Raw genomic sequence first — 20,244 nt, forward strand, 5'->3', positions numbered from 1 at the left:
TTGAGTTAAGTGTTGGGATTGTCAAAAGTTTTCAGGTTGTCAGAAGTGCACAGAAACTCTTTTCAGTGATGCCCATTGACAGGACAATGATCACTGAGCACAAACAGAAAATCACAAGAGGTTCTCACTGATCATCAGAGACAAATGCTTTTTCACAGTGTGAGGATGAACAACCACTGGCACAGGGGCTCAGGCACCTCCTGGAGTCTCCATGCTTGGAGATAATCACAAAATGTTTGGTCATGACACTGGGGCAGTGGAGCCGTAGAGAACTGAGGCTGCAGAGGGTTGATTCTGAAGGACAGCAGCTCTTGAGAAGGAACCATGGTGGAGTCATTTGACTGCAGACTGAGGGAGGAAGGGAACATGAAGCAGTAGAGATGAAGACCTGTGATTAATTGTTAAGAAATGATCCCACACTTGATTTCCTGTTGTGCCTTTACTTTTTGGAGAGAAGAGGCAGAGAATTCAGGAATGATGCTTTGAGGATGAGCCTGGGAGCAAACAGGGATAAAGTGGGAGCAAGGCATTTTGTCCATGTACACAATTCCAATCTTAATCAAATTGGGAATAAATCAGAATCTCTGCAGTGTGCAGTAAAGGCCAGGAATACCTGTGGTGCACAGTGATAGCACCTGAATTCTTGGAATCAGCCCTGACACCCATTAGCTCCCGGCCACTGGCAACTCTCAGCTTCCAACATCTAACACAAGCTCTGCCAGAGCCCGGAAGGTTTGTGTTAAAGCTCATCTGCATTTCCTGTCCTCGTGCGAACAGCACAGAAATACCGGGCAGAGTCCTGAGCTTGCAGGGACCGCAATGAGAGATAAGCCTCAGACCGGGAATTGTCCCGGGAGATCTTGGCCCGACCCTTCACTGCAGCCCCGTACTTCTGTGTACTGCCACTGGGAAAACTGATTGCGGACACCCACTCCAGCCGGCCCCCGGGTGCCTGACGGTACCAGTAAATAGAATAATCCGCGAAGGTGAATCCGGATCCGTGGCAGGAGAGGGTGAGGGAGTCCCCGGGCGCTCGCAGCCCTCCGCCGGCCTCCTGCAGCCTCGGCTGTGCCCAGAGCCCTGCGGAGGGAGAGCGCAGGAATCGGGCAGGGCGCGACCACGGACCGAGCGCGCTGTCCCGGGCTCCCGGTGCCCCCGGCCCGGCACAGCCACAGCCACAGCCCCTGTCCCTCTGTCTGCCCCGGCTTTGCCCGTGTTTCCTACCTTACCTCTGCTTCTGTCCTTTCCCAGTCTCTGCCCTTGTCCTCGTCCCTTTTAGTGCTCCTTCTCCTGCCTGTCCCCGTCCCCTTCCCCGTCTCCGTCCCTGTACCGGTCCCAATCCCAATCCCAGTTCCTGTCCCTGTCCTTTTCCCTGTCGCTGTTGCTGTCCCTGTCTCTGTCACTGTCCCTCCTTTCCCCGGCCCACTCGCTGCCCTCCCCGCCCGGCTCTCACCTGCCGGCCACAAGGCCAAGGCCAAGGCCAGCAGCCCCGGCCCCAGCCCGGCCGCCATCGTGCCCGGCCCCGGCTCCGCGGCAGCCGCACAGGAGCCGAGCGGAGCCGCGCTCGGGCCGCTCCCGCCCGGCCCCGCCTCGCCGGGGCAGCGCCGCCGCCTCTGCCCGGCCCCGACACACCCGCCCCGGGCCCCGGGCCCTGCCCCGGGCAGGAGCAGCGCCGGCCACGCCCGGGCCGCGGACACAAAGCGGCGCTGCGAGCTTGGGCAGCGCCTTCTGCCAAAGGGACCCGAGCGCTTCGTGCCCAACGCGCCCAGAAATTCGCCCTCGGAGCACACAAGGTCGCTGCCGTGCGCGGCTGCCTTGGGCAAAATGCTGCCGGCAGCTGAGGGAGGTGATGGCTCCTCTCTCCTCGGCACTGCTGAGGCCGCACCTGAGTACTGCGGACACGGCTTCACTCCCCAGTTTGCCACCTCAGGCAGTTGTTTGTCACCTGAGCAGGGACTCAAGGACGCTGAGCAGACAATCACAAAGGGAATTTATTATTTGATACTTGAACTAAGCACAGGGCTGTGGCAGATGCTGCTGCAGAGCAAAGCAGGTCAGATCTGTGCCTGATCAGCGACTCTTGCTCACATCATCCCTGAGTGCTTGTCCTGTGCTCGATCCGAGCACCCTGGTCCCACGCAGGCGGTGCAGACAAGTGATCAGTGGTGCAGGAAAGTTCATTCTTGAGAACCCAGGCTCCTACAGGGAGTGGAATTTCTCCTGCCTTCTGGCTGATTCCACCACTGGCCATGGGTCAGTGCCTGGTTTCATTGAAGGATAAATCATCCATCCTATTTTCTCTTCTTCTGGGGCATTTCTGCGTGAAATGTAAGGGAGAGGGAGAAAGAGAAGTTGCCCTTGCAGTCAGATAATTACCCGTCCTCCTAAGGAGTTTCTGTGATGGATATGCCCTTTTCAGCTCTTTGTTGCCTCTCCTGATTTGTTCTGCACATCTTTAAGTGGATGACTTGCCCATTCTCATGGAGTTCTTCACGATGCTTTCCCATGTAACCTCTTGGAGAGAGGTTTATTCTTTCAGGATGCTTTTAATGTTCTCTGCCACAGGAGAGAGCTCTCACCATTTTGACTTTCTCTGCGGGGCAGATGTCAGACACCAACACTCTATGTGTGAGACTCACCAAAGGAAGGAAAAATGAATGTGCTAGAGGTGAAAACTTTCCTCAAATTAATTTAAAAGTTTTCTTGAAGTTCACCTGGTGTATGGTCTTGTCACTGATAGTGTGGGAAAATACAAACATTCTCCTACAGCATTTTTAAGTGCCAGAGAATGAAAGCATTACTTTATTTTGGTCAGGGTTTGCAACAGAAATCATTTCATCCAAACATTGCGTGAGTTGTGAAGAGAAAATCCTTCCATCACCCAAGGTTGTCACTGGATTTTTCCTGTGCTTCTACAATCACAACCCAGGGAAATTCATTGGTTCAGTGTTCACTGGTCCCAAGTTACACAGTTTGTAGTATTTGGTTTCCTATCGATCCCTTCTCCTTTGATAATATTTCAGTTCTCATTCTTGCTTGTCTCATCTCTCTTTTACCAGACCCGGTGTCTCTGACCATGCCAGGGGTGATGTTTGGAGTTGATGTTCATTAATGGTTGTTATCTTTTGTTTATCTTCTGTGCTGCTCCCAGTCTGCTGAGATGTCAAGTTCTGGTCTGCAGTGCTGAAACAATTCCTTTGGAAAGAAACTTCAGTTCCTTTCCCCCTGGGCAAAGATGAACTCAGTATGAGAAAGGTATCACAGAAATGCAGAACGATTGAGGTTGGAAGGGAGCTCTGGGGGTGATTGGATCTGCCCTGCTCTAGCAGGAGTGTCTGGAGCTGTTGGCCAGGGACCATGTCCAGGTGGCTTTTGAATATCTCCAGGGACAGTGGCTCAGCCTCTGGAGATTTTCAAAGGCTGTCTGAGCACAATCAAACATGGACACAAAGGAATCTGAAGGAGAGCAGATATAAAACTGTAAAAATGTTTTGTACCAAAGAGTTCAGCTTATAATCCTCCTCCATTATTTTGGTGTCATGGGATCCCTTACTGGACAATATTGTTTTTTCAGATTTCAGGATAATTCCCCATGCAAATAGGCTTATTTTAACACTGGGTATTTAAATGTGGAGCACAGTATCTCTACAAAACTCTCCTCAGCTGATATCAGTTGGGAGATCTGCAGATTCTGTCCTCTTCTATGGAATTAACCACACTGACACAATCTTACAATTGGACTGGAAACAATTCTGTTCTCCTGTTTTCTTAAGCTGTGTGTTCTGCACAGCAAATGCCAAGGGAAAAGGCAGAGCTTAGTGGGGGCAATGTGGGACCCTGTCATGAAATGAGGGCTTTAGGTGAATGAAACCCTCACGGTCAGAGGTGTCAGCAAAAGCAGCTTTAATACAAATGTACCAAAGCGTGGCACAGTCCAACAGCAACGCTCACTCTGCAGCTCTGATACATGGATGAAACAGGGACAGGAACATCGAATTAGAATTAATTGGGAAAGATTGATGTGGAGACTGGGAGGGAGAAAAGCCTTATTTCCCCTACAGAATGTGGTTAACTTGTTTTTTCAAAAGCAGGGGAGGCTTAATCCTTCCTGCTGTGACTGAGTCACAAATGGTGACCACAGCATCCTGCCTGCAGCTTGTGAGAGGGGCTGAGCTGGGGAAGGTGTGAGCTGGGCTCTGTTAGGTAAGAACCAAGTTGCCATGGAAACTATCACTCCATCAAACCACCCAAAATCACTTCCTGCTGGCCCCTTGCTCCTCTCCCTGAGTGCCAGACAACAGCAGGGCTTCTTCTCTGCTGCTATGAGCATTTTCCTCCCTCATGCCTTCTGCAAGGTCTCTCCTCACTGAAGCTCCTGAATGTGCCAGAGAGACACTTCCCTGCACAGGCTCTGGAAAAGACACATTCGGCCAACAGGAAATCTCCATTATCAAAGCTTTGTTTATGATCCCCGTGGGCTTTAGGACAGCTGGATTTCGGCAATCTCTGTCCCAGCTTCAGAAGAAAAAGCACAGAGGACCCACAGCATTTTGGCCTAGTATAAAACTTTATTTTCATCACTACTACAGGAACCTAAAATGCACATGAGCTATATTTGGCAGAAGAAATACAGGCTTGATAAAGAAATGAAAATGATCAGGTGGAATGACATCTCTTCAGATCCCACACAGCTCTTCTCATCTGCAATACACACTTATGAAATCGATCTAAAACCCAAAGCTGCAAATGGCAACCACAGGGCTTGAATTCCCTCAGCAGCACTACTGCAGTGGCACAGGCAGTAACACAACATGCCTGGGAAAGGAGCTTTTAAAAGGCCACATATCTAGGGTGAGCACTGGAGTTTTGAAAGCTATTGAAGCAGCTTGGACACTTGTGAGCAAATGCCACAAGAGTGGGGAGATGACTTAGCAGGAGGATGAGGGTAAATTCACTCTCCTCAGTTCTCAGAGGAGAGCAAACAGCAAAAGCACTTAAAACTGTTCAGTGTAAATCATCTGGCCAGGCAGGAGTGAGCAGTGTTCAATGTCTTCAGGGGAAGGTGCTGCCTTGTGTCCTGGCTGGTCTCTGGCAGCTGCTCTGGCCCTGCTTGTTCCAGCCCCTTGTGCTGCTGATTCACGTTCTTTCCTGCTCTTCTTCGGGTTCCTCTTGCCTTCATTCCCCATGACTGGAAGAGGAAATTGGGGTTAAAACTGCATTTAATGAAATTGGGCCTGGGAGCCCGTGTTTGATAGCTGTGAGCTCCCTTACCTCAGAAAAGAAACAACTTGATACTCATGAGGGTGTTGATGGCGATGCTCTTTGCCAGCAGGACTCTCAAACCCAGCACAGCCATGGACAGCATGTTCACTCTCTGCCCTTCAGCATCTGCTCAGTGACCAGAAAAGAGCAGAGAGATCATGGTCTGCGTTTTGATGTTGTGGTCTTGGCACAAAGTGGGACAATGCACGGGGGATGGTGTCAGGGAAAGGAAGAGCAGCAAAGGAGCAGAGAGAGAGAAGATGGCAACAACAGGGGAGCCCAGGGTCTGTCTCTGCTGCTTTTGGCTTCCTGGGGCTTGTGTGTAACTGCAGGAGTAACCCTGGAACAGCAGCTTGTGTCTGCTGAAGGTGTTGTCTTCTGCCTCCTGTGCCCTGCAGGAAATCCATTTCCATGCCTTTATTCCCCAAAGAACAATGGAACTTCACAGCCTGTTTGGGGAACTCACCTTGTGCTGAGTGCTTGGGCTCTGTGCTGTTGCAAACCCTCTTACTGGGCCCTTCAGCCACTGGTTCATCAGCCTCTTCTTCTGCAGCATGATAAAGAAAAGACATTTTAAACTCTATCCACGTTTTAGACAGGATTAAGGGAAATGTTCCTGTGACATTTCCTGTAGGAACTTGAGGAAAGTTGGGGCTCAGATGATCAGTCATTATTTCCAACAATAACTTGAGCTGAGAATTTTTCCATGCAACAGCAGGAAACAGAAGAATTCCTGCATTGTTTTGGTTTTACTATTTGAATCACCTTCAAAGCTGCAAAACAATCCTGCAAAATATAACAACGTACTTTGTTAGAAATCCCTCCAGCACCTCCTATCTTTAACTTTTTGCAGGATTTAGAAAGGCTGTTCCAGTTTGTGCTGCAGCAGGTTTGCTGCTTCATGGTGAAATATTTAGTCATAAGGGAATTTACATTTTGGACAAATAGATTGTGTCTTCCCTCTTCTCCCCCAAAAAGGTATCTCCAAGTAATTCAAGAGTTGAAACCATTTCTTTCAGATGCTTTGAAACATCTTTCATCTCTCCCTGCTAAAATCCCCAATGTCTTTCTCATTTCTACTGGCTGCCCAGGGCAATGCTGTGGAGAAGGAGAACACAAAGCCCCACAGGCCACTGTCTCCAGAAATAAGTGACAGCTGTGCCACCAAACTGTACCTGGATGTGTTGTTGTCATGGTGCTGTTGTCGAATTTGGCCGTGCAGGTCAGCTCTGTGTCTTTGGTCACATTGACCACTTTAATTGCATTGTACAACCCCTCTGATGTCAAAATGGATCTGCTCTGTTCATATACGACCTCCTTAGAGGGCATCTCCAAGCTGATGCTCTTTGTCTGAATATTCCTTGCCAAACAAGCTGCTTTCCCAGGGCTGCCACCTTCTTCCAGTTTCTTTGATTTCATCACAATGACTTGAGGGTTGGAAGTATTGGAAATATCTGTAACGAAAAGCATGGTTTGGACAGGATTGATTTAATTGCAGGTTTTCCCAAGTGCTGAATGATCGAAAATTCACATGTACTCCAGCTGTAAATGATTTGTAACATCCTCATTAATTATCTTATATGTCATTATTCCTTGCCAACAGAGGTGAAAGTAATGAAGGATGATTTTTCAAAACTCACAGCCAGTAGTCTTACAAGAAAAACATTGGTGTCAATAGAATTTAGTAGGCAAATCATTGTGGTACCATGATTTCATTTCTAAACAAAATACCTTTGCCTCTAGATCATATTATTTATGGAGAATCAATGGTTATCAAAAAAAAACAATATCAGCACTTAACTCAGATTAACGATTTCAATTAGAATACAAACCTGGAAGTGACAGGAATCCTCCAGCAGCCTTCCTTGCCAGAAAGGGCTCAGCTTATGAAAGGCTGTCAGACACATCCACAAAGATTGACGTGTCTGCTTTGACAGGAGCACCCTGAGGGTCTCTTGGGTAAAGAGAGGTGCTTTAGGATTTTCATTTGGCATGGTGTCTGCCTTGCAGGTGGGACAAGAGATCCCTCAAGTCTCAAATTTTCTTCATCCTGTGGTACTGATGGAAGTTTGATCAAGGGGCTCTGACTTTACCCCCTTTCCCCATCAGCCCTATGGCACTGCTGAGGAACTGAGGTGAAAGCCAAATCGTGCTCTGCCACAACTTCATGGGTCGGCTCTCCTGAGCCAACAGGCACAACTACACACTTGTCCACACCTACAGCAACCACACACCCAACAGAAATCAAACATTTCCTTCCCAGGTGTTGTACCACGGCTGCCCAGAGCCTGTCAGTCCTGTGCATTCTGTGTTCTCTGAGAAGACCTTGAAAGGCTTTTCATGTGGTCTCCTCTCCAGGCTTTCCAAACAGCCAGAATACAAACAAGCAGCTTCTCTGCAAGAGCTCCCTGGGCAAGATCATCAGCAAGAAATCATGTACACGGTGCAATTGTAGTTCAGAGAGCAGAAGATTCGTTTATTCTGAGTCTAGTAGACTCACAGGAGTCCCACTAGTTTGCATTTTGTGACAATCCAGCCATGAATTCCTACCACTGCTTGCTTCTGAAAGGGATTTGTGTTTTATGTTCTGAACATTCATTTGGACAAAAAGTTGTACTTCTCCTTCTCTTTAGTCTTATAAAGTCACAGCAGGAATCCTCTATTTTAAAATGTAATGGGCCTGAAATAACATGAAATGTTCTTACAGTACTTTAAAGACCTCTAAAAGCCCAGCAACAATTTCTGAGTGATGCACCTGAATCTTAAGATAACGCAGATCTACACCAAAAACCCTTCTGCCACCCCAACATTCACATTTCCATCAAAAACCTCAGGGTGACCTCAACCTTTAATCTGCATCATGGAGTTCCAAATAAAGATAGGAACTGCTAAGGCATCATCCCTACTCCACACATTGATCTTTGGCAGTGTTAATACATGAACTTCTCCAAGCAGGCAGTTCCAGATCTGTCTCAAAACTCCTCAGCCCTGTGAGCTCTTCTCTGAGCTCTGCAGTCCTGCCCCGAGTCAGTCAGTGGAAGTCCACTGGAGAATTGGACACTTGACAGGAAATTTGAGCCAGAGTGCTGCCCAAACTGGGAATAAGTTATGCCATGCTAAGTAGTGCCCTGCTGGTGTTTGGGGATCATGGAATAATGGTGCTGTGCAGAGTCAGCCCAGTTGCTCCTGGGAAACCCTTCTGAGCAGATCCAAGCTGAGGATTTGGCTTGAAAGCCTGGCTGGAGTGAGAGTGCACTCACGGGAATATTGCAGATGAAAATCCTTACAGTGAACCCAAACCATCCAATTCCTTTTTCCACCTCCACCCCAATATTAAATGAAGTTTTAGAAATAAAGAAATGTCACTTACTTGGTAGAACTGTGAGAGTCGTCCCTGGTCCAAATATAAGCTTATCTGTGCTCACAGTGCTAAGACTCATTCCAATAACTCACTCTTTCCTCAAGGTGCTCAAAAGTGTTTTAAAACAGGAGATGAAAAGCCAAATATTAGTCCTAATTATCCATTGCAGCTAGTCCCATGAAGTAGATTTACTTCCAAAACTGGAAAGGAAATAAGTTAATTGAATAGTTCAGTGATTTCAGATACCAGGACTGAGTATATAATTTTCAACTTCTCCCTTTCTTGCGCCTTTAGAAACTTCATGAGCTCTTTTATATGTAGAAGATAAACAGAGATACAGAAATAATGTTCTATTTCTCTTCTTCATGATTGCAGTCATCTTTCTCTTTTCTTTCCCAAAACATCTCACATTTTTTCCCTCCTTTTGTTTTAGTTCAGGGCCTTATGCCGTTTATAACATTGTGGTATCCCAAACCCAAACACTGTGATATATTTCATAGCAAAAACTATCTCTGTATCACTACACAGAATTTTGAATTATACAGGCAGTCACATGACTTCTTCTGTGGTTTTACAACATACCACCTGAAGAAACCATAAGGCTTACAAGGATCTCAGATAATATCAGAAAGGTTGAGTTGTATATGAGAACTTGGGGATTACATGACACCTCTGGAAAGTCTGAGGGAGTTAATCTGGATAGCAAGCAGGAAAATAGTCAGTGCTTGTTGTGTTATTTCAAACATTTCTTACAATGCAGTCAATTTCCCTAATTCTCTCCCTGTGGGCTTTAGTGGCAGTGTGACAGGTGTACTGGGACGTAGCAGGCTGGCTCTGGGGAAGTTGGGAAGAGAGGATTAAAAGCAGAAGAATCAGGAGGATCAGAAACTGCTCAAGTGACCTTTGAGCTGGGAATTACTCTCAATACCCCATGGTGAAATGCATCCAGGGATCCTCTAGCATGGAGCCAGTTTAGATGCCAGTGTCTCTCTCTGCCTCTGTCTGGCTGTTGCTCAGGGATTCCCCCAGGTCAGCACGGTCAAGGAAATAAATGTAATGTTTGTGAGTTTGTGGCTGCTCCAGCTGCTGCCTGTGCTGCCTCACGCAGGGGGTGGTGGCTGTTCGAGTTGGAAAGACAGGTGTCTGCCAAGTAAGGTGAGAACCTCCCTTGGAATGGAAAATATGATCTTCTTCTCTCTGACTTATTATAATTTTGAAATTAGGGGCTTTCAGGCAAAGAGGCAGGACAAGGATCACCAGTTCTTTAGCAGTATGTGTGTGTATAACAAGGCAAACAAACAACCCCACCGGCAGCGACACCAAACAGAAGCAGAGCCCAGTCCCAGCTGCTCTCGGCTGCAGGCACTTTCCCCTTGGGTGCAGTTCCGGGCACAGCCAGCAGGGGCGCTGCTGGCTCGCGGCCGGGCAGGGCGGGTGCGATGATTGCCCTGCAGGGGGCGCTGTGGAGCCAGCTCGGCCGCCTTTTCACGCTGTTAATGGCGGCTCGGGGGGGAGGGATGGAGAAGGGGCTCCTTTACAGACCCACGGGATGGGGAAGGGGCTCCTTTACAGAGCCAAGGGATGGAGAAGGGGCTCCTTTACACACCCAAGGGATGGAGAAGGGGCTCCTTTACAGACCTTCAGGAGTAGCCGGTCGCTGTGCCCCTCCCTATGGTGAAATGAGCTGTAACAGGAGCCTGGAGCAGCAGGCTGCAATGGCAAGAGCTGAGCATACCCAGGGTGGTAATCAAGGTGTAGCACAAACTCTGCAGCTCTGGCAGGAGCCTCACGGGTGTTGGAGGTTGGATTGCTCCCATTTTCTTTCTGTGGAATTCCTCCCATTGTTATGCTAAGTAATTGTGGCTACACCTTAAAACAACAGATAATGTTCTCTCGTAGGGGGGTGGGTGGAGGGGGAGGGGGGGGGAACCAGAAAAGGAAAGGTGGGATGGGGGGGTCTGGAGCGGGGCTCTCTCTCTCTCGCTTGGCTCGTGGAGTGGGAAGACAGCCTGGGCTCCGCTCTGGCATCTCCCCTGCCATCCCAGCACTGAGATCCACGCCCTCTGCCTTTGGACATCGCTCTGCTGCTCTCCCACCTCACCCTACTACCTCCGGACACTCTGCTGAGCACCACGACCGACACCGTGAGGGGGGAGTCACTTTCCCATCCCTCTCACCCCTGGGCCGCGGCCGCCATCACCCAGCCCTCTTCAACTGCGCGGGACCTGCCCTGCCCCCACAGCACCGGTAACAGCACAGGGAGACGGCCTGCGGCCAGAAGGGACTGGAGCGGAGCTAGACTGTTTCTGTTCTGTTGCCAATTTTTATACCTGTTGTTATTTTCTGCCTTGTTAGATACCAGTAAAGAACTGTTATTCTTATCCCCATATCTCCTGCCTGAAGGCGTCTGAATTGGACCTAAAATAATTAAAAGGGAGGGGGGTTGCACTCTGCATCGCAGAAAAGGGGCTCTTGCCTTTCCTTAGACCATACCTGTCTTTCAAACCGAGACAACGGGGCTGGACGGACACGGGGTGTAGAGTTAATGTGAAACAGTGGCAGACAACAGCGGGGCTGGGCGGGGGATTCCTCACTTGGAGAGTTCACCAGCCATGGCTGATCCCGAGCTCAGCAAAGGCAGTGGCACGGTGTCCTCCTGGCTACCAGATCCTGGTGCAGCACGTGCTGGCTCTGGGCTCCCAAGTGTCAGAGAAGCAGAGAAGAAAGCTGGCCAGCCCTCGTCACAGCCCGAAGGTAAACAAAAAAATCAGGCAAGAAACACAGGGCAGCAGTGTCTCCAGTCAGTCACCCTTGCCCTGTGGCTCCTGAGGTGAGCACCCCCACCAGAAGGAAGCAGCAGCCTCTGGCCCCAGCCCTCACAGGATCCCTGCTGCCCCTCACCCACTGCGATATTCCTGGAGCCGGGGGAGGCCGTGACCATTCCAGACTAAAACCAGAAACTAAACCAAAAATGGAGAGGGAATTTAAGCCATCTCCAAGAGAGCAATATGGTGTCTTTGGTTGCAATACAGGATTTGACTGGAGGTGTGTATTCTATCACCATCTGTTGAAACCAGGCATGGCACTGATCCTTATTTCTGTGGGAGATATCCTCTGCTAATGGGCCATCTATTAAAACCAGCTAGGTCAGTATTCTTTATCTTTTCCACAACCCATCCTTCCTCCAGGAGATATCTTCTGTTAATGGTCCATTGAGTCCCACTGAATGACTGATTAAATTACATCATCCCATTGGGAGATGCTCCAGCCAGGGGCAGGAGCCAAGCCTTTCCTACCTAGATAAAAAGTGAGATCTGGAACACCAAGACAGCCCTTTTTGCACTGGATTCCAGAGGAAAACCAGACCTTTGCACATCATCACTGGAACTTTGGAAGAAAACCTCACTCTTCTACAGGAGCACTGCTCCACCAGAACACCATCTGTCACTGCAGGAGGATGCAGCCACGATTGCATGGCCCTGCTGCCAACACCTTTGTTACCGTATGGACTAGAAATCCTGAATATTAGAATATAAAATATATAAACCATAATAGTAGTAGTAATGCTAAGGCTTGAAGACTGCAGTTCCCAGAGTAGGCCCTGGGAAACTAACTTAGGAATGTGCTGTGCTGAGAGCATGCAGAACCGTTAGTGATAAGGTTAAAGTATAAACATAAATAAAGTACTGGTGGTGGGCAGTGGCGTAAGAGAGAGATTGAGGGGGAGAACACTATAGTCCTAGGATAAGCAACCATGTAAGATTTATGACGCAAAATGCTATCTTCAAGGTGAATGTATCTATAGAAGAATGTGTACTTCTGCACATAAACCATTTGTAAAAAGGGTATAAAAAACCCTCTAAAAAGGGAACCAGTGGGATCCTGACTTGGGACGCGAGTCCGCAGGTCCCCGGGCCCTGAATAAAGCACCGCATAAACTGACACTCTGTTAGTTTGTGTTTTACTTGGGGTTTCGGGCAGCACCTTGACTGAATGACGGGGGGTCAGGTTGGATACTGACTCTGTTTTTGGGTTTGTTCGCTGTAATACTGTATTTCTGTTTTAATTTCCCTAAGAAAGAACTGTTATTCCTATTGCCATATCTTTGCCAGAGAGCCCCTTAATTTCAAAATAATTTGGAGGGAGGGGGTTTACATTCTCCATTTTAAAAAGAGGCTCCTGCCTTTCCTGGCAGATGACTGTCTTTCAAACCAAGACATATGGGTAGAAAACATGAGAGAAATAGAAAGAAATTGGCGAGGCCTTCTTTAGACAAATGGGACATTCCTGGGCTCCAGTCCTCATGGGGTGCTGGAAGTGTGTCAAGTGTCTGATGGCAGGACAGCACAGCTGAGCACACACACTCAGGAGTTTACTGCAGTGTGCTGATGCAAACTTGCTGACACAGGTGGCTGCAGAGCTGGACCTCTACTTGCCAGTGAGGAAGAATTGGTGAGGGATGTGAGGTGGTTGGGGCAGCCTTGGCTGCAGTGACCATGCAGTTGGAGCTCAGGATCCAGGGAGAAGAGAGCACTGCAAATCCAGGACTGGAGCCCTGGGCTTCAGGAGAGCAGAATCTGGGCTCTCCAGGGATCTTCTGGGGGGAATCCCATGGCTTATGGCCCTGGACAGAGGAGGGATTTGGGAGAGCTGCTCATTTTCAGACATTAGCTCCTTGAACCTCATGAATGAGGTTTTCTTGACAAAGCTTAAGTAAAGCATTGTGTCCAAAGGCCAAAATGATGAACAAAGGGCTCCTGGATAAACTCATAAAGGGTAAAAGCAAAACAAGCATAAGTGCTTCTTCAGCCCCTGCTCTGATGTCTATAGCTGAGAGATTCCTATTGGGAAGTGCCATTTCTGGTCTCCAGGTCTTGTTCTTCATGCATCTGTTCCCAACCATTGTTGGATCTGAAGTTAAAAGGATCTTTGTTCTTAACAAAAGTCTCCTTTGTCCTCTGAGGCAAACAGAAGAATATAATGCTCTGCTAAATTGAAACATAGAAATACAGAAGGTTCTTGCCCACTTGTGTTCTACTGGAGCTGGTGATCAAATGTCAGTTTGCAACAGCCAAGATCTCAGGGTGAAGAGTGAAGAAATTGGTTTTGGAAAAAGACAGTTTGTGTGTGGTGGTTCAGTTGTTTTCAGTCACTGTGGTACGTACTTCACACTGTGCTAGACAGTTCTACAAAAACATCTGGGTTTTTTTCAGTGCCACGTGATGTCTCCTCTTTCATGTCTCTGACGAGCTCCCTTTTGTTTTTCTGTGCCTCTACACTGCTCTACTTCTGAACATCTAACACTGTTCCAGAGGATTCCCGACACTAAAAATGACATTAACATCCTTGCTTGTTTTGGCATAGTGGGCAGTTAATGTTAATCTCTCTAAAATATTGCCCCTGACTCTTTGGAAAGGAATATTGTTGTTAGAAGTGTCTCACAGAAAAAGTCTGGTTACTGGTTTCTCTTTCAACACACAGCAAGAGAGTCAAATATGCATATGGTAAATGTAAATGAGACTGATAGTACTGTAGATTTAATCAGCATATACAGCTTGATTAAGAGGATGCCCTGGCAAGAGTAAACAGAGCTCTGAAGATTGCAAAAAGTTTGGATCAAGTCTGGCTGTTGGGAAACAAGATTTTAGTAAGCAGAAATGCAGAGTTTGACTGTGTGATGTTTAACTAGATGATTGTAGTAAAATATTAGCAGCCAACCTGTAAATGGTATATAAGCACATGTAGTGCTCAGTAAAAACTGGATTCTGATCACCATTCAGTAGTCCCTGTCTCTCTCTCCATCATCAATACATGGTGGCACTGTGTAACAGTGGTGGGGGTTTTGCACCATTTAATTAGAGGTTTGTTTTCGTTGATTTTGTTTACTTAGAACTGAAATTAATAAAAACACGATGGAAATGGTTTTTTTCTTGTGTTTGGGCTTGGTTGTTTATTAAATTTTATCAGAAAGGATAGAACGTTCAACAGCACTTCTAGCTACTTGCTAGAAGTGAGGAAAAATGGCAAAAGATGCAACTGCTGCAAGGTTGCTTAAAGCTAAACAGACCAATAGAGAATTAACACCTCTTTTATTTATACTTTTGACCTATTTCTGCTTTTAACCTAAGTTCTCATGACTCTTAGTGTGACATTGACTGACCAACTAGAAACTACGACCTGAAATTGATGAAGAAGAAGGAAGAAGTGAGAAGATGAAAGAGACAACGCCCAAAATCCTAAATATTGTTCCATACCTATTCCTATACTAGAAAAACATAAAATTTAGAACCCATTACAATGTGAAAGCAAACACTTCAATTTCATGACACCAGAGATTTTAACTTCATCACTCAAATTAAGAAGCCCTCTCCAGGGCCTCAAGTTGAAAGCAGTGTTCTCCAGGGGGTAAGAGCCTGACAGCACAGAAAGCTCAAAACCCGCAGGTTTCTGGGATCCAACAGCACTGCAGGGACATCTCCCTGTCCTTGTCTCAATGCACAAGCCATAATTGCATATTTTCCCCATTTATTCAAGGATGAGCACTGAAAGAGCAGCTTGCTGAGCACCTGGAGGACAACCAAAGGCAACTCACCACACCTTCTCAACTCCTCCTTCCTCATCAGGTGCTCTGTAGCAGCCACCCAGAGCAAACTCATCCCTGCTCACCTGGCTTTGCTAAACAGCCTGGCTCCATCCACCACAGCACTCTGGCAGCTACAGCAACACATCTGCATCATCCCATGGCTCTGCAGCCAAGGCACAGAGGAAAAATGAGGCTGTGCTGGACAGGAGCCCAGGCAACGTGCACTAAACCTGCACTTGCCCAAAGAGCCTGGGCAGTTGCCACAACAGACCCTCCTGCACCAGAAATGGTGCCAGCCCTTCTCCCAGCCCTCCCTCCACTGCCTTTTAGTGCCACCAAGCCAGAGGGATGTTTCCTGCACCTGCCATTGCCTGACAAGAGCCCTGGGGACCAGCTGCTAGACAGAAATGCTGAGACATCTGACTTCTCCATCTGTCAGTTTTTGATCCATTCTGATACAGAGCTGCTCCAGGGTGATTCTTGCTCCACAGTAATACATTGCTGCATCCCCTTGCTTTGCTGCCAGGATTTCCAATGTGAAGCTGTTCTTGGAGCTCTCCACTCTTCCCTTAAAGCGACCTTGGAAATCTTTTCCATAATAATCACGCTCTCTATAAATCCATTCCAGAGTGCCCCGTGGGCCCTGGCGGTACCAGAACATGTAGTAGCTTTCCATAGAACCTCCCTTCATGCTGCACTGGAAGCTGCCTGGATCTCCCTCTTGCACGGTCAGTTCCCTGGTGTGCTGCTCCAAGGTCACCTGGCCAGTGACTGCTGCAGAGAGCAAGAACAAGCCACAGTCACTCCAAGATTCAGCAGAGCTCAGGGCAATGCTAATGGAGCTTTGGACTGGCACTGGACCGGTGGAAGGACAAAATCCTCCTCTTTGAAGCCAGCTGACACAGAGGGACAGAGCTGGCAGCAGCTATCAAGGCTCACAAGGAAGGACATTCCACAATTCCCTCCCTCCTTTTCCCTGTCAGACAGGAAGCTTTCTCTGATTTTCCCCAAAGAAGCAGGAAGCATTTGCCCCATGGGGTGACAAATCCCTTTGTCCTTGCCAAGACAGGATGGTGAGGAACCCACTCTGCTGTCCCTGAAAGTGCTGTAGATGAGCCCAGCAAAGACAAAGGCGTGTCACAGGCCATGGGGCTGGTGCCCTGCGCTGCCATCCTGCAGCTGGTGTGTGCCAGAGGGGCCGCAGTGGCCCCAGGAGCAGAGTGTCCAGTGCCAGGGCACAGCGCTGGGCCCCAAGATCTGAGTGCAGCAGGGAGGAGCCCTGCGTGTGCCCAGGCTGCAGGGGAGGCAGCTTGGATGGAGGTGACGAGCTCACAGGGGCAGGAGAGGAGCAGGGCTGCTGTCCCCGTGCTCCCCAGGCATGGCTGGGCAGCTGGAGCCGGGGAACAGGTCCGGCTGCAAGCGCTCAGCAGCTCCCCAGAGCCGTGCAGAGCACAGGGCCACGCTCAGCTCCTGGGGCCAGCAGCCCTTGCCTGCACTTACCTACAATGGGCAATAAGCCCACGCACAGGGCACTCCACATGGCCAGCCCCGCTCTGTCTTGCCTCTCTCCACCTTCTCTCTGCCTGCACAACAGCTCTGCCCACACCTGCCCTGCCTGGGCCTCTGGCACTGCTCTCAGGGCCACTCCCTCCTGCTCCCTCCCTCTGTCTGTGACAACACTGAGGGGGAGAGGTGGGGCAGGACGAGCAGAACTTGAAGCTCTCGCTGCCCTCCTGGCTGTCTCTCATTCTGCACGGTGCAAGAACAGACTGTTTGTTGGGCAGGAAATGCTGTGCTGGCTAAAGGGGACGTGTTTCTCAGGGGTCAGCCCTGGCCTTTCTCTCAGATGTCTTGCAGGCTGCTGCTGAGATTTTGGAGCTGACTGGGGAGGCTGTCAGCTTGTCCTTCCCTTGGCCCCTGGCCCTGGCTCTGCCGAGCTGCTGCTCCCACATGGGACACCCCAGGATCGCAGCTCGGCTTGGCCAGGGCACCCCTAAGCCAAAGTGCTCCTCACCCTGCTCCCTGCACTCTGGCCCAGCACCCTACTCCCTCCCCAGTGATGACATTTCTCCAGCTGCCTCCTCCTCTCTAAGGCCTCCTGGACCCCTGCCCATCAGCAAAGGCAACCCAGGACCCTGCAGGGACCAGGCTGCTCAGCAGAGCCAGGACACTGCCTGCCCTGTGTCCTTCCCCTCCTCAGCAGGAACCCAGGGCTCTCCCTGTGACCACAGAATGGGACACCTCTGAGCCCTGACACTGTCATTGTCCTGACTGCCACCACTCTTCTGGGAGCATTGCCCACCCCACAGACTGTCTGCACCCTTACCCTCCTCCCTCCTTCCCTGGGTACTTGGACATGGCACCTTGTGGTGAGGACTATTAGGATAGGAGGGGTAAAAAAGACACGGAGAGGGTAGAGAAGACCACTGAGAATGGGGGCTGGAGGATGAGAAAAGAAGCAGTTGGGTGCATGGCCAGGGAGCATTTGTCTAGACCAGGAAGAAGAGGCCAGGGGCCTCATCCTTCTCTCAGCCTCTTTAGGAAGGGGAAAGGGATGTTCTCCCTGGTACACAGTGATAGGTCGTGTGACAGTGGCCCAAAGCTGCACCAGAGGAGGTTTAGGCTGGATATTAGCAAGCATTTCTTTACTGAGAGAGTGGTGAAACATCGACACAGGCATCCTAGGGAGGTGGTCAATGCCCCAAGCCTGTCTCTGTTTAAGAGATGTTTGGACAATGCATTTTGAAACATGGTGCAACTTGTGTTCTGCCCTGAAAGGGGTTCAGCACTAGACAGTCATTGCAGCTCCCTTTAAATGGAAAAAGTCCTCTTTTCTCTCTCCCCTGCCTTCCACTCCTCTCCTCTTCAAGCCCCCAGGAGCAGTGAGACCCCATTTCCCTGACCCCAGGCACAGCCCACTCACTGACTCTCCCCTTGCATGGGCTGGGACCCACGTGAACATGCAGGAGGGGAGGAAGCTCATGGAGTTCAGGAACACCCCAAGTGTCTCTCTGGTCCCTCAGGGTGCAGTAATTGAGTGCACTGACCCCAGCTCCAGCCTGCTGATGGTCAGTGTCCCAGAGCTCTGGTCAGCCTGGCAGAAAAACCTCGTGTGGGCAAAAGGGGCTGTGTGGCTGTAGGAGCCTCCATGGCCCTGGCACTGCAGCAGCACTGCAGGGCTTCACCAGGACACTGCTGACGCCAGGCCATGTAAATATAGCAGGTTTAGGGGCTGTAAGTGCAACAGAGGGTCCCAGTGTCCCCTGCTGCCACCACCCTGCAGAGCTGGTTGTTTGCCTCTCATCACCTTGAAATGCACCTGAAAGAAAATCAGGCCCTTTGCATCACTGCTTTGCTCTCAGTGGTGCAAGGACATGGCCCCCAAAAGGGTCAAAGGAAGCAGGGAAAGGTGTTGCCAAAGCCCAGGTGCTTTGTGTGTTCCACTTAAGAAGGGGACCAAGGAAGGCAGAGTGGGACTGGAGCCTGGCAATCACCAGGCTGTCTGGATGACAGAAAAACCTGGAACCTCCTGTACAGAATAGAACATTGCAACTGGGACTCAGGAGAAGGAAAGCCTCAGTGTTGGGAAAGGAGCTCTTGATTGAAGGCCAGGATCACTGACGCTGCATGGGGATGACCCCTGATTTCTTAGGAACACTTTGGAACATTTGAACCACTTTGGAATTCACCATCTCCAAATTCGGTGGGTGCTGAGCCAGACCCCAGAAGGTTTGTGTTAAAGCTCAGCTGGGTTTCCTGTCCCCGTGTGAACAGCACAGAAATACCGGGCAGAGTCCTGAGCTTGCAGGGACCGCAATGAGAGAAAAGCTACGGACAGGGAATTGTCCCGGGCGATCTTGGCCCGACCCTTCACTGCTGCCCCGTAGTCCTCTGTATTGCCACGGAGGTAGCTGATAAAGGACACCCACTCCAGCCGGCCCCCGGGTGCCTGACGGTACCAGTAAATATGATAATCCGCGAAGGTGAATCCGGATCCGTGGCAGGAGAGGGTGACGGAGTCCCCGGGCGCTCGCAGCCCTCCGCCGGCCTCCTGCAGCCTCAGCTGTGCCCAGAGCCCTGCGGAGGGAGAGCGCAGGAATCGGGCAGGGCGCGACCACGGACCGAGGGCGCTGTCCCGGGCTCCCGGTGCCCCCGGCCCCGCGGAGGGAGAGCACAGGCACCGAGCGCACTGCAGCCACAGCCCGAGGCTGTTCCTCTGCCGTCCCGGTGCCCCTGGACAGACACAGCCACAGGCGGCACCTCGGTTCTCCGGGGAAAACACCCGTGCCCGGGGTGAGGCCCTGCGAGCCCTCCCGGGGCTGGGCCTCACCTGCTTCAGGAACTGCGGCCGAACCCGTGGACAGGGCCTGCCCCTGTCCCTTCCTCCGTCCCTGTTCCTGCTTCAGAAATTTCCCAAGCCCCTGTCCCTGCGCCTTTTCTTGACCCTTCATGTACCGGGCCCTGTCGCTGTCGCTGTCCCTCCTTCCCCCGGCCCGCTCGCTGCCCTCCCCGCCCGGCTCTCACCTGCCGGCCACAAGGCCAAGGCCAAGGCCAGCAGCCCCGGCCCCAGCCCGGCCGCCATCGTGCCCGGCCCCGGCTCCGCGGCAGCCGCACAGGAGCCGAGCGGAGCCGCGCTCGGGCCGCTCCCGCCCGGCCCCGCCTCGCCGGGGCAGCGCCGGCGCCTCTGCCCGGCCCCGACACACCCGCCCCGGGCCCCGGGCCCTGCCCCGGGCAGGAGCAGCACAAGGGCAGCTGCGGCAAGCGACGAGAGACAGCCCCGTGTGAGGCTTGATTTTCTCTTTGGGGGCACAGAGCCTTATAGACACGAGACTCTTTCACATCTCGCTCGACAGTGCTCAGTGGCCTCCTTTGATTTTCCGAATCTCTCTCCTGGGAATGCCTGGGGTTGGGCATTAAACTGGGATGGGACACAGCAAAACCACTATTGCCAATTATGCAAAGAAATATTCCACACTGGAATACGTGGTTCTCCGTAATAAAGCTCAAGGAAATGAGGAAAGGGGACATTTGGAGTGAT

At 50.4% G+C, this 20,244-nt stretch overlaps 2 protein-coding genes across 2 annotated transcripts in view; both read right to left on the bottom strand.

The window, feature by feature from the left end:
• Window positions 1-20,244, bottom strand: part of LOC106864004 (M1-specific T cell receptor alpha chain-like) — a 370,462-nt gene that overhangs the window by 192,862 nt on the left and 157,356 nt on the right. The gene's annotated exons all lie outside the window — the stretch shown is intronic.
• LOC148221098 (Ig heavy chain Mem5-like) lies at window positions 4,554-19,788 on the bottom strand. Its single transcript, XM_088179637.1, has 9 exons — window positions 19,731-19,788; window positions 18,979-19,283; window positions 18,718-18,732; window positions 8,816-8,823; window positions 8,633-8,697; window positions 6,438-6,716; window positions 5,729-5,809; window positions 5,272-5,388; window positions 4,554-5,188 (listed from the first exon to the last, which is right to left on the bottom strand). Exons 1-8 carry the CDS (start codon window positions 19,786-19,788, stop codon window positions 5,273-5,275), a joined length of 927 nt encoding a protein of 308 aa, XP_088035763.1. The 3' UTR covers window positions 4,554-5,188; window position 5,272.

The sequence above is a fragment of the Sturnus vulgaris genome, chromosome 27, assembly GCF_052056855.1.
Source record: "Sturnus vulgaris isolate bStuVul1 chromosome 27, bStuVul1.hap1, whole genome shotgun sequence".
Classification (NCBI taxonomy): Eukaryota; Metazoa; Chordata; class Aves; order Passeriformes; family Sturnidae; genus Sturnus; species Sturnus vulgaris.

Excerpts from the sequence above, each read along its gene's own strand:
- LOC148221098 (XM_088179637.1), bottom strand. The coding sequence starts at position 19,788 with ATGGCGGCCGGGCTGGGGCCGGGGCTGCTGGCCTTGGCCTTGGCCTTG. Across the intron at positions 6,717-8,632 it reads GACTCTCACAGTTCTACCAA|ATATTTCCAATACTTCCAAC; the intron begins GTAAGTGACATT and ends TTTTCGTTACAG. Across the intron at positions 5,810-6,437 it reads CATGACAACAACACATCCAG|AAGAAGAGGCTGATGAACCA; the intron begins GTACAGTTTGGT and ends ATCATGCTGCAG.